Genomic DNA, 13,272 nt, shown 5'->3' on the forward strand with positions numbered 1-13,272 from the left:
TGCTCTTTTCTTCAGAGGCATTACAGATGGAGCTGAGCAATCAGAAGCTGTAGAAGTAGTGGATATTATGTAAGTTGGTTTTAGTCATGCCTTTACTGTATAAGTTCACAGGTAATTTTTTATTTTCATTACTCTGTTAGTATCTTCATGAACAGCATGAAAAACTCATTGCCTTTTTTTAAACCAGAATGTCCAAATTTTTAATCTGTCTGCACATTCCTGAGTGCCAATTCTCCTTGGTGCTCACCACAGACCAGTTACAGGTAAGGGTCTTCATTTTCTTCATCAGAAATGTCTGTTTTCCAGTTCCCACCAAAGCCTGCAGCTGTACAGCCCAGCAAGAAGATATATACACTGCAAATCTCACGCACTGATGCCAGACTCTGACTTCATTTTCTAACTGCACTCTTCAATTTCCAGTATTTTTGTTGCCACGTGGTAGTGACTAAGGCCATTCATGGTGATACTGTTTCCCATTCTTTTTCCTTTCTCTCTGCAAATGCTCCAGTTCAGCCTCATACATCATTTCCTGGACTAAGTATTTCTCTCTCCTCATTCTGTCGCACAAGTCTTTAGGCATGTCTGGAATCAGGTAGGCAATGAAAGACTTTATTCCAAAAACAAGGTGCTGAAAAGAAGAACAAAAAGAATTGCTTCAAAGATGCATAAATACTCATTTTTAAGATCACATTTTAGGGCCTAAAAGACTGTGGCAAAACTAGAACTGAGATTCAATTCATGACTGAAAAGCAACTCCTTTGTTTTTTAATACATACACACATGGGAGTAAGCAAGCGGTCTATCAGAAACATGAAAATGCTGAAGTCTTCTGAAAAGTAAAACTAAGGGTATAGCTAGTGACCTCATTTAAGATGTGACTGCAGGATATGCTAGTTTGAATAACAATAGCAAACACTACCAAGAAGCAGTCTCTGTTAAGAGCTTGTTATCAAAGTAAGTAATCAGATTCCTGGACAGAATGTAATACGTTCTTCAAGTTTAGTACACACTTTCCTAGTTTTATATTAGGCTAGAACCAGGTGTCATTTTCCTGACACACATTTTAACTAGTAATAACTGTGCTTAATGTACACATAAGTTGCATTTCTTCTTTTTCAATAAAACATGAAAGATTTGTTGGGAACCAAGATGATATGTAATAAGATTGTTAAGGAAATACGATTTCGGAGGCACTCTAAAATCTGTGCATGCTCTGTCAATTCAGTTTGAAGCAGCTGATTGACAATAGTTGGGGGAGGGCAATTTTTTTTTTTCTCTCTTGACGGTAATGAACAAGCAGTTGATGATACTGAATATTTATTTATGGGATGACTGTAAAAAATCAACTTGGACTTCAAAGAAGTAGAAAGGAATTGTTCCTTTCCATGACTAACCTCAAATACTATGATGAACGCCAGCCGCGCCGCCAGGACATGCCAGAACTGCAAAGTGAATTCATATGGAGTTGAACTCCATGGTGGGGCTCTGTAATCTCTATACCTGTAAAGTAAAGAAAAATCCAGTAAGCTAGCCTGTGTTCAAAAACTCAAACAGGGTGAAGAGCTCTCTAGCTTATCCCAGATATGGCTACAAGGAGAGAAATGGAAGTAAAAGCGTACCTCAAGAGGAATTAAACAGAAAAGGACAAGAATAGTCCACAATACAGTTGATTTTAAAAGGCTTCTTATAATATGGTAATTTTTGCTTCAAAAGTCCAGAGCAAACAATTTATTTTATTGTAACAAAGCTGACACCTTGGAGTGATAAGGTCAAGTTTGTTGACTCTAAATTGATTCTTTGCTTATAAGCATTTGAGATTCTCCAGACAAAGTCTGCAGAAATGTAACGTGATTCTGCAGGTTCTTAGTCAATTAAAGCTAACTCATACTGTAGAACGAAATCTGAAACCAGAAGTGTTTTCATGTCATGTTGTATTTAATTTTTATGCTGAATTTCTTGTATTCATCTTGCATAACTGTTTGGGATCTTGACCTGGCTTAGAGCCACAAAAAAAAATTTAGCTGTATATTTTAATTAACAGACCTCAGAATGCTTAGCAAAACTGAAATGAGAATGTCTACCCTTCTTAGCAGCTGGGGAAACTTCAAAATGAAATAATTCATAGAGTCATGAAAAGATATGGCTTGCAAGAGTCCTGGAAAACCTCAGAACACAGGTTTCCAGTGTGTTAGTATTGCATCTTATCACACATTGTTTGCACCTGAGACTTCCCTGTTGAACAAACTTGAACTTCAATGCTTCTACAACCAAAAAAAAAAAAAACCAAACCAAAACTATTCTGCCAGCAATTTAAGCACTGACTTTCAATTTAATGTCTGTATTAATGTCTATGCCTCCATTACAGGAAGGGAGAGCATCGAAACATACCGGCAGTATCCTGAGTATCCCATCCCAAGTTCACTCAAATCAAACACTGATAAACTGCTGTTGACATATCCTTTTAAGCATCTGAAAGGAAAAGACATATGACCAGGACTTTCTTCATAAAGATCCTGTATGGATCCTGTATGTAAAAATATTCTGCTATCACATATTGTAAGCATACTATTTTATTTGCTTATCAGGACAAAAGTAATTATAAAATTTTAAGCACAGAAGCAAAGTTTTATTGGAGAGAAACAAATAACATCTGTTTCAGGGATAATACTGTTTCAAAATCTATTTCCAGTACGTTTCATGTTTTCACTTCTCATATACCAGCAGATATAAACCAAAATTGTTGCTATAGTGTTCTTCACTGTCTCCTAAAATTACTGAACTTAGAAAGGTGGCTAGAGAGGCAGAGAGGAGAATAATTTAATATCATTGCAGAATCTGCCAAAAATCACACATCATATACCAGGTTTTATGAATTAAATCAAAGAATTTTCACCAACTGTAAAACAAACAGTGGATATATACCAAACAGCCATCTTAAAAGCAACAAGATATTAGTATAAATGACAGAAATCACATAAATACATTGAATTTTGACTGTAGGAGTTAAATTTTTGTCTGTTCCTGGAAAACCAGACACATAAGACATCCCACCTTCTTGGAAATCTGTTCTGTAACTCAAAAGGGCCTTTTGAAAGGCAAAGAACATTTTAAAAGAGATGCATCAGGAATCCTATTATACTCCTGAACCTTCAAATTTGCTATGACACCTCAAATCACTACTGGCAAAAGAAGAAATAGAATTACATAGTTCTCTATTAAATGGGTAGTGTACATTAAGCACTAGCTTTGTATTTCTGTTGTCTCTTTTCATCCTATCTGCCTCATTTTTTCGCCCTTAAATTCTCTCTTCCTGTGACAGCACAGGAAGAGTAAATCTCTTATTTTGAATCATCATAGATGAAGCAAGGAGAGAAGGAAGGACAGACCCCTGTGGTTTCGCCTGAGGCATAGCCTGTGAATGCAACTGAACTTTGTCGTTTGCATTCAGAAGGGAAGACATGATTTGCCACTGAGGTAACTATGGAGCACATTCACAAACTCTCTGGAATGGCTGAGTTACCTGCACTTAAGATCTGTGAAGACTTGCACAGATGTAAAAGGTAAACTGTTACTGATGAAGTATGTTAACACAGAAACACAGAAGCAAAAGTGTGCTTCCACTAAAATATACATGTATATATAAAGAATATCTTAATTACTTTTCTTGTCTGTATCCTTGATCTGTACAGGGACCATATTTGTATGCATAGACAAAACGTGGAATGTAATCGGAAGTAATGGCAATAACAAAGGCATTGGTGATGACAGCCAGAACTCCAATTCCTTCCAGAATTCCATACCAGATACCTAGAAACAAGGGAAATGACAACAAGGTCCTCAGTTTTTAACAGTCATATTAAGTCACATAAAATCATACCAGTGATGTTATAGTCATTATTAATCATAAAGATTTCCTTTCTTATTGAGAAAAAATTATTCAGTCAGAAAAGCCAGTCAAGATTAAGCCATGTACCCACATTCCGGCCACTACTGGCTCCACCGGAACCAAGTCTTACAGGATGGCACACCCTGCTGTGAAGAAATAGCTAAGCAACAAAGCTATAGCCATAATCTTTGGTTATAAAGGCCAAATACAAGATTTTAGAAAGAGATTTCGTACTTTTATTTAATTCAGTTTAAAACCAAAAGTGAATGTAGTCCTTATATTTAATTTTTAAATTAAATTCATTTTGAATAGAATTTTAGATGTGGAGTTCCACACAAATCAGAAGCCTAAAATATCATTGGCCTGTTTTCAAAATTCCAACTATTATGATCTCTCATTGGAAATGGAAAGGAAATTTGAGGAGTCCTCTTAGCTAAGCAACTGAGTATGCTTTGCTTGCTTAACAAGAGAGTTGTCACTGAGATCTGTAGGTTATGTTACCAGTTTCACTCTTGACGCATGAAATATTTCAAGGGTTAAGCTGCATGAAAGAAGGAAACACAAGGAGATGGTACCTGACAGCGACGGTCATTAGGTTCTCTCACCTATATCTGTTGCTCTTGCTGGCATAGGTCTTCGCCACTGGGTGACAAATTTGTAGGCATCTAACCTTATTTCGATGATATTGTTAAGCAGTGCCAGGAGAGGTGCCAGCGGGAAGGCAGCAACAAAGATGGTGGTAAAGCCAAACTGTAAAACTAGAGAGGCATTTCTATGGTTAGAAATTGGAAATGCAAACCATCTTTTAATGTGCCACATCGTTCCAGTTTTTTAATAAAATTGACATCTCCCTAAATTTGCTCACCCATCTCTAAGTATTCGTCCATTAAACCATGGAGATTCATAGGCTGCAGATTCCAATCTTTTTCCCACTGAGGTAGAGAAATTTTATGTTCCATTAATTGCCCTCTTTTCTTCATTTTGCGTCGTGACCACCAATTCTGTAATAAACTTCATTAGATAAACAGAGCATTATTTACTGTACTTGCTCAGTGATTTACAATACCTGCTGGTGTTATTTTGAAGTAATTGGGCCCACTTAGATAGAACCTGAATGTTTACTTAGGTATTTTCTGGAAATATTCACAATATCATGTAGGATACAAGAACTTCCAAAAGTTCTCAATTCTGCATTATTATTTTAAGTATGTCTTTAATGCAGCATGTTAGGCATTGCACAAATAAGCTTTTCAGAATATGGAGTTTGCTTGCATAGACTTTTTTTTTGGTAGGATTTGCCTGCCTGTCTAAATTAAAAAAAAAAAAAAGAAAAAAAAAAAAAAAAGAAGAACAGGAAAAAAAAATCATGCCCAGTGAGAGCATCAGAAAAGTAAATAATGCTTTATTTTTAATCCTGTAAAAGGCAAACCAAATAAGTAGAGCTCAGTAAGAACTCTATGATACTAGAATATATTGAATAGTAGAACAAGTCTACTCTTCTTTGAACCAATCTAAAAATCTAAATGCTTTACAGAATACTTTTTTCTTGAAGAAGGAAAAAGTGTCTCAAGCAGTATTGCTGAAGCTGCAAATATTTAAGACTATTTTTTATAAAAGAGTGCAGAGGTCCTTTCACGCAGTAGTTATAAATATTAAGGAGGGAATAGTCTCATAAATTAAAGTGTTCTATAAATGAAAAATACTATCCTGTACTACCAAAAGTAGCAATTAAAAGCTATTATTTGTTTCTAGATATTACTGAAAAGAGACTGAAGAAGGGAAATAATTTTCTTATATGTATTTTTATTAACAGGCTGCTATTTTTTCTCAAGCTTATTTAGTGTTTAGCTGTTGATCTCTCTTGATACTCAAAGACCTCAGTTGCAAACAATGGTTTCGTCAACACAAAACATTGCTTTCCATAAAGGAATATAAGCAGAATATCTAAAATAAATTCCAGATAGAGTTAAGATTCTGCTGGGCTGAGAAGACAGGAAGCCTGATACTTTACGTAGGTTTCTTCTTTTCAGAAATCCACATCTTACAACAATACATTACACTGCCACTCATTTGCACAACGACTGCACATTGTGAGCACAACCGTTTTTGACATATTTTCAAGGCTGAGACTTTTGATTAAATTAATATTTGATGAGCAACCTTTTGCTTTTACTGGAAACATATTCTTCCATTTTCAAGAGAGCTGTAAGACTCTTCGCCCATTACTCTCTTCAGTAGCTGAACAGCTATGTTTGTATTATGGAAAATGAAATCACAACAAACAATTTAGATGGTTAACATACCCTGAGAAACTTTATCTTAGAGCAGCAGTTAATGCTTCCCTCGGGAACAAATTTACAGTATGTGAGATGCAAAAAGTGGAAACATCCTGCAAACATGTGTTGTACTTTAAATAGTTATTTTGGCAAAAGTGGACTGTTTATGCTTCTTACAGCACGTAGGGGAAGAACATAGACCCAATTATGTATTTAACAACTGTATTTTTAGGCCACAGAGCTAGTTCCGAACACAAGCCTTGTGCAAGCAACAGTAGCAAGTCCTCCTCACCCTTCACGGAAGGTTGAAAATCAACACTGATGACTAGGTTTTGAGTGATAACATAAGACACGTAAACCTGAACCTGCTGAAGAATCCCATTTTCTGTGCTTATGAACATACACTTCCAGAGATCAGTATTTCAGCTGTTCATTGTCTTCATCAATTAATGATGACAATGCATTTCAATTAATGGTGAAATTCTGCCCTTCACTCAAATTAAAAAATATTTTTCCCTATCACTGAAGCACACAAATATGTAATCACTGTTTGTAAACCAAATTTTAACACCTGAACTTACGGATAGCCTAGCTCCATGAAGTTGTTCCACATTTGTTTTAAAACCATAATAACGCCCATCTGCAAACACAGATCTATCAAGCAGCCACTAGGATGACACTGAAATGAAATGGAAAAAGATCAGTAGCTAAAATCAGAGAATTCCTTTCATTTTTATTTGTTCACAGGGTGAATGGAAAATACTCAAATATGTTTGGTGAAAAATGCTAACATCCAGCTACAGAAATATTAAAAGCAATATTAATAACAGAAATATTAACACACAGTTTAGTTGAACAACGTTTAGACGTATTTCCTGGAGAACTGGATCATATTACCTAAGCTAAGGGTATGTGTGCTAGATATGTGATAAATTATATAGTCCATTTCACTTAGACCAATACACGTGCATTCATTTCAATGAGAATGGAGCAATATTTCATGTGTAATATCCTAAGTCTGAAGAGAGACTCAGCAGCTAAATCTCTGTTACTGGTATCTTAACTATAAAAATTGCCATATTAAAATTTTTAGTAATTACAGAATCTTTTTTTAGACCACAGACCACAAAGTTATGGTATTTTACTCTATGGCTACTAAGGTTCAACAGTAGAAAACTGATTTTCAGAGATAAGAGAGAACTTCAGCATGCTAGTGATATCAAGGGAGGTGCAATTCTAACACATTTTCAACATAGATTTTGAAAATTCTATTTTTCTTCTTTAAAATCAGTATTTTCACACTGGCAGAAACTTATGAAGCTGATAAAAGAGCTGATGGCATTATACTTATGTCCTCCATCCAAAAATGCTACATACTCAGGAGATACCAATCATGTAGGACTTAGAGTGCCTGTGAGGTAAGGGACTATAACTCTTTGCTCTCCCCAAAGAGAGAGGCTAAAAGAGCTGTGTGCCTTGTGCAGAGTCACTCAGCACAGTGGAGAACACAGAAGGAAAAACACATTTCCTGTTTCCTATCTTTTGCTATAAATAAGAGTTTACTTTTCACTGCACTTAGATGAAATAATAAATCTTTCAAACTGGACATAACTCATGTCCTTCAGCCATTTCCTTTTTACTCATGGAAATGTCACAGGAACGCAAAATAGGATTGCTTACCTCTTCCAGTCTCCATCTGTTAAAAAGCTTGTTGTATTTTCCTGGGCGGCCTGCAAATCTGGAAAATAAGATTTCTGTTTCTCAGTGGACATTCCAAGAACACTCTGTATTGGTAGTTATTTCACAACATCCACTGAGCAAAGTCAAGACATATAAACACATTAAATCACACAGGCTTAAATCTGGCATCTGTAGGATAGGATATGGTAGTTTCAGAATGCAAACAAGGACCATCATTTTGCAAGTGATCTTAAGCTTTTATTATGTCTAGAACAAAAATCCTAGCTTCTGAGGTTTTAGATGTTAGATATTCAGACTCTAACCTCTGAATGGAGTTAGAGAAGAAGATAAGCCATTGCACTACATTGTAATTTACTGCAGCACAGGGACCTGCTTGCCCATGTGCACTGGACTGCACCCTCAGACATACAAGAATAAATCACTTCCAAACCCATCATAAGTAAATGCTTTTTATGGATTAAACAGATTCTTGTAGAATAAACTGAATCAAAATTCTTAATGACCTCAGTGAAAGTTATATATGAGAGAAAAAAAAACATGCCTCGTGCTACTAGACAGAGGACACAGCAAGACACAAAGAAGTTCAGAAAGTGTATGGCAAATGCATCACCACAGTTAACAAGCAGATATTACCAACAGTCTTTACGACAGGTTTTTTTTTTCTTTAAAACAATCTGGAACTGAAATTATATTATAAAACTTTATAGAAGGTACTCTGCAATAGTCTGTAGGTTCTGCAGGAGTGAAAAGTTTGCTTGTAATGGAACTGAAGTGAAGATGAAGCAAGGTTAGACCTGTCCAGTATCTCATGCTCTGAGCTAAAGACACACAGAAATCAGAGCCAGAATTTCTGCCTCCCCTTCTCTTGTAGGAGATCTGTCAGACACTATTTACTATTTATAGAAATGGATCCTGGGAAATGTAACCAAAGGGGAATAAATAAGAAAAAATGAATAAAGCCTATTAGTGCAGGGCTAAATGCAGAACCTCATTTAGGAAGCGGCTGTATTTTCAAAGGTTCTGAATTCTCATTTAACAGGAAATCACGTACATAGATCTACTTAAAAAGCAGATTTTTACTGTCTAGTTTCATAAGTAAAGGTTTCAAGGGCCCAAGCCTCACATACAGTTAAAAACATTGATTTTGTGTTATAAATTATCCTCAGAAACTGAATTGCATCTGAATCTTGTGGTTTGAACAGTCACTGTATTTTCTTCAAACCCCTAAAACTAGCAAGGATTATGAGTTCTGCGCAAGTTTTCCTTTAAGAGCAGTTAGTGAAGATAACTTACCTGCCAAGAAAAAAGGCGATGTAAAAGATGGAGCTGTTCAAGTTGACAAACTGGAAGAGGAACATTTTCAAGGCAAAGCTGTTTTCCCATTCAGATTCTGTTCTAGGGTGCTCTGCGGAAAGACACAATACACATCACATAAACAAAAATGAAATTGAGGTATGCCTAACTGCTCACAGATCAACCAATAAACAAGTGATGGCTTCAAGTCATGGTGCCCCATCAGGCTGCAATTGCTATTTTTTTTTTTTTTTCCTCAAAGTGTTCAGTCTGCAGGTGGCAAAATCATTCCCCCAGACTACACTGAGGAGATACACAGGAGATACAAGCCTCTCGGTACAGAACAGGTCACAGCTCTATGGGAAGATACGTGTTCCATTTCCATAAGAAAGTTCTGAATTCCATGTGCATCTTCAATTTTAGGGCTACAGGTAGCTTGATTAAAAAAAACCAAAACCAACAAACCACCATAACAAAAAAAAACCCCAAATGAAAAGCAAAAGCACTTGGCATCTGCAGAGCAATAGACAGGGGCTGCCATGGAAAGCAGAGGGAAAAGAGACAACCAAGAGCCAGTTGGTTTCTCACCTTCTAAATATTTTTGTAAGACCACTGCTCCATCATCCAGACTTCCTTATCATAATGCTTGTGAAGTATTAAACAGTTTATAATGCAACAAGGAAAGGTTGGAGTACCGCTGTTTCTATTGAAGTAATGTAGAAATGGCTCACAGGGCTACAAGGATTCTTTGTGGGTTTGCACTGCCTTGGATGTTTTTCCTTACGGTTTGTAGAACATGATTTAGGTCTGCAGTAGAACTCGGTAACAATGACTAAAATTTTTTTTTTTTTGTAAAAATTTCAAATTGCTTTGATGGATATATCAGATGTGGAATACACAGCATAAATAAAAGTTTTAAAGCACCTATATGAGTTAATATTCAGTTAAAATCTGTACTACTTAATTACTTTGGTCTAATGATGACTAAATTTAGGATAAAAACGTACAGGATACTAGCTTTACATAATAGACACTTGTTCCTCAGAAGTTAAGACGTCCTCCTACTCTTTGACGTAAAACACCTTAGAAAGTGGAGTGAGCTACTTAGGCCAAACACCTGATGCTCCATCACACTTAATTCAAGAAGTCATTTTTTTTTTCTTTCATATATTTTGGGAAAAATCAGCTTGCATACTTAAATGACATAATCACTTTCTTTCCCATTCCCTGGTCCATAACAATATATTTTAAAAGTTAAGCAGGAATATAATTCAGTGTGATCTGAAAAAAATATTTTAATAATTTGAATAAGTTGACTATACAGTCTGAATCTTTCTAACCTGTTCAATTGCCTGTCATCCGAAACACTATAAAATTTTGAGCACCCTATTTAATGCATGCTCTTCAACTCTTTAACCAGAAGAGGGAGGTATTAAATTTAAGCACCGAGCTTGCTTCTAAACTATGACAGGATCAACTGCATATTTTGACACGGGCTAAAAGAGAGAGAAGAAACACTAAAGCATAATATATTCACATAGTAGATCTTAAATGCTGTCTTTGCCTTCTTGTTTTCTACAACCTAGAAAGCTTTACCTCTATGACTGAATAATGACTAGAGGCTTCAGTGTAATTTTTTAACATGACAGAATTAGAGCTAGTTTAAAAATTTATGACTTAACATTTTTATCTTGGACAATCTAATTTTATTTTAATTCATTTTTTTCCATACAAAAGTACAAATTAAAAAATTGTAATAAAAATCACCAAGCATTTGGGAAGAATGGAAAAAAAAATTCTGTTTTAGCATGCTAAGAAAGAGTAAGTTTTGACTTTTGTTCCATTATGACATGACAGTTTTTTCAATTTACACTAAAAAACATTTTTTAAAGTAGAATAAATTACTTGCTTTTCTATTATTTTCTTAGTGAAATAATCAGATTGGGTTGGCCTAGATGACCTTTAAAGGTCCCTTCCCAGCCGTAACTATTCCATGATTCTATATAATTTCTTTCCCTGATATGTCTCCTGGGCTTAGGGAAATGCCATACATAGATGAAGTTTTTGAAGTTTTCAAACCCCTACTTTACTGAAATATAAAGGTATACGCCACAGCTAGCAAGAACCGTACCACTAGTAAACCATACCTACCTAGGTCTGTCAGGAGATAGGCAACCTTTTCATATACCTGAAACAGAAATAAGAGATCATATAAGTATAGCACATCCTGCCTGTTGTGATGTCAAATCCAGAAGGAAAATCAGCATTGTATATACATTAAATATCCAGTAAAGATAAATCAAGAGCTAATAGTTCAAGAGAAGTGTTCAGACATCAATGGTTCTCTTAATGAGCAGTTAGATGCTTATCCTCCAACTTCAGGAAGAAATCTATGTGATCTAAAAGGAGGCAAAAGCCTTTACACAACACAATTTTCTTTTGCATGAATGTGCATACTCATGAGGATATCAGTCTCCTATTGAAAACTTCCTAATTTGAATATATACTGATTATTTCCAGTCTTTATTTTAAATGACACATAGCCTAAGGTAGTTACCAACTCCAAAAAATATTTCCTTGAGTATCTACTATTAATAGCAAGTTATTTTCAATACCTTTGGTGTGCTTGTTGACTTGAATGTAGTTTTTATGACTTAGAATGATCATATATAATAACAGAAATAAATACATGACAGTCTGTCTTGAACAATGCTTTGCTATTGCAGTGAGTACACAAACTCTTTAACAGAATGAAAAGCCATTGTTTGCAGTACTATTATTCCTCTTTACTTGTTTGTGCTTGCATGGGAATAGAAAAACGGTAAATTATATTGCAGATGAAGGAATAGAGCTTATATCAATGTACACTGTGCTACCACAGTAAATTATTAAACCCACGTTATTGCATGACAGGAAAAACTAAAGCTGAAATAATATATCACCATGAGTCTAGGACTGTGCAACACTGATACCACAGCTGTATTTTAAATAAGAAAGAGAAGAATTCAAAGGTATCAGTTAAAAAAGCAGAAAGAAAATTATCAGCCAAGAAAACAATGTCATTCCATTTAGAGGAGAGATGTATTGTAAAAAGTTATGTAAAAAACAAAGATGCAAATGTAGAAAGCAGTAGTCTGTACCAGTGACTTGGTGATATAAGCAAAGATGTGTAGTGACAAATTAAGTAGGCATTAGAGAAAAACATTGACAAACATCGTATTAGAAGAGGAAAACTCCCTGAAATACTAACTTCAGGCACTGCTATGTGAACAAGCAAGAACATTCATGTATCTGATATGCAGTAAACTCCGTAACCTTGTAAAAACTACTCTTTTAAATTAATCCCTCTTTTAAAAGAATAGAAGACTTACAACATTGAGTGACATGATGATCATAAAATTGATACAGACGCCAGTGCCAGATGTCGCAAACTGCCAGTACTTCTTGATGAAATACCACTTGAAAGAAGCAAACTGTTCCATGGCTACCAGGCGATACACCACAACTGCAAACACTGCAGTGAGGACCAGTGAAATCTACAGGGAAGTATTTATCAATAGATATATTAGAACAAAATAAACCATACCTGAAATAATTTCCACTGAATTAATAAATTAACAAGTGTTTTAAAGACTGCTACTTATTTTGGTGAGCAGACTTTGCGAGAAAGAAAATACTAGATCGATGAATTAAAACATTTCTTTACTGTTCTTTCACAATAGAACTATATTACATCTTTGAAAAGAAACAGATCCATAAACAAGCAGTAATACTGAGACAATTAGTTTTGCCTATATTATGTAAATCTACGAATCTTAATGAATGCACTCATGGCTTGCATTACGATTTACATCAAAATAAGACTAAAAGCTACAATAATTCTGACATTATTAAACATTACCATGAAGAATATTCCCGAGACAGACACCATCAGTCGACTGAGCTTATCAGGGAAAGGCTGAAAAGGTTCAGGTTTTCCTGTGATGGGATTTACTCTTTCCACTTGGGAATATTTAGCTTCAAACTGGGGACGCAGCTCTTCCTAGAATGACAGGGTAGATTCCATTTGTTGTACTGCTTATTTCACTGAACTATCAAAAATCAGACCTATATGTG

General features: G+C 35.3%; 1 protein-coding gene across 1 annotated transcript in view; it reads right to left on the reverse strand.

The window, feature by feature from the left end:
• Positions 1 to 445: 445 nt before the first annotated feature.
• ANO3 (anoctamin 3) overlaps positions 446 to 13,272 on the reverse strand; it is a 196,128-nt gene continuing 183,301 nt past the window's right edge. The window contains exons 16-27 of the mRNA XM_086748795.1: positions 13,058 to 13,198; positions 12,528 to 12,692; positions 11,308 to 11,344; positions 9,157 to 9,268; positions 7,843 to 7,900; positions 6,744 to 6,841; positions 4,752 to 4,897; positions 4,492 to 4,644; positions 3,660 to 3,807; positions 2,389 to 2,469; positions 1,395 to 1,500; positions 446 to 628 (exon numbers count right to left, since the gene is read on the reverse strand). Coding sequence (XP_086604921.1) covers positions 446 to 628; positions 1,395 to 1,500; positions 2,389 to 2,469; positions 3,660 to 3,807; positions 4,492 to 4,644; positions 4,752 to 4,897; positions 6,744 to 6,841; positions 7,843 to 7,900; positions 9,157 to 9,268; positions 11,308 to 11,344; positions 12,528 to 12,692; positions 13,058 to 13,198 — 1,428 coding nt within the window. The remainder of the gene's footprint in view (positions 629 to 1,394; positions 1,501 to 2,388; positions 2,470 to 3,659; positions 3,808 to 4,491; positions 4,645 to 4,751; positions 4,898 to 6,743; positions 6,842 to 7,842; positions 7,901 to 9,156; positions 9,269 to 11,307; positions 11,345 to 12,527; positions 12,693 to 13,057; positions 13,199 to 13,272) is intronic.

The sequence above is a fragment of the Chlamydotis macqueenii genome, chromosome 5 (genome assembly GCF_036417535.1).
Source record: "Chlamydotis macqueenii isolate bChlMac1 chromosome 5, bChlMac1.mat, whole genome shotgun sequence".
In the NCBI taxonomy this organism is placed as follows: domain Eukaryota; kingdom Metazoa; phylum Chordata; class Aves; order Otidiformes; family Otididae; genus Chlamydotis; species Chlamydotis macqueenii.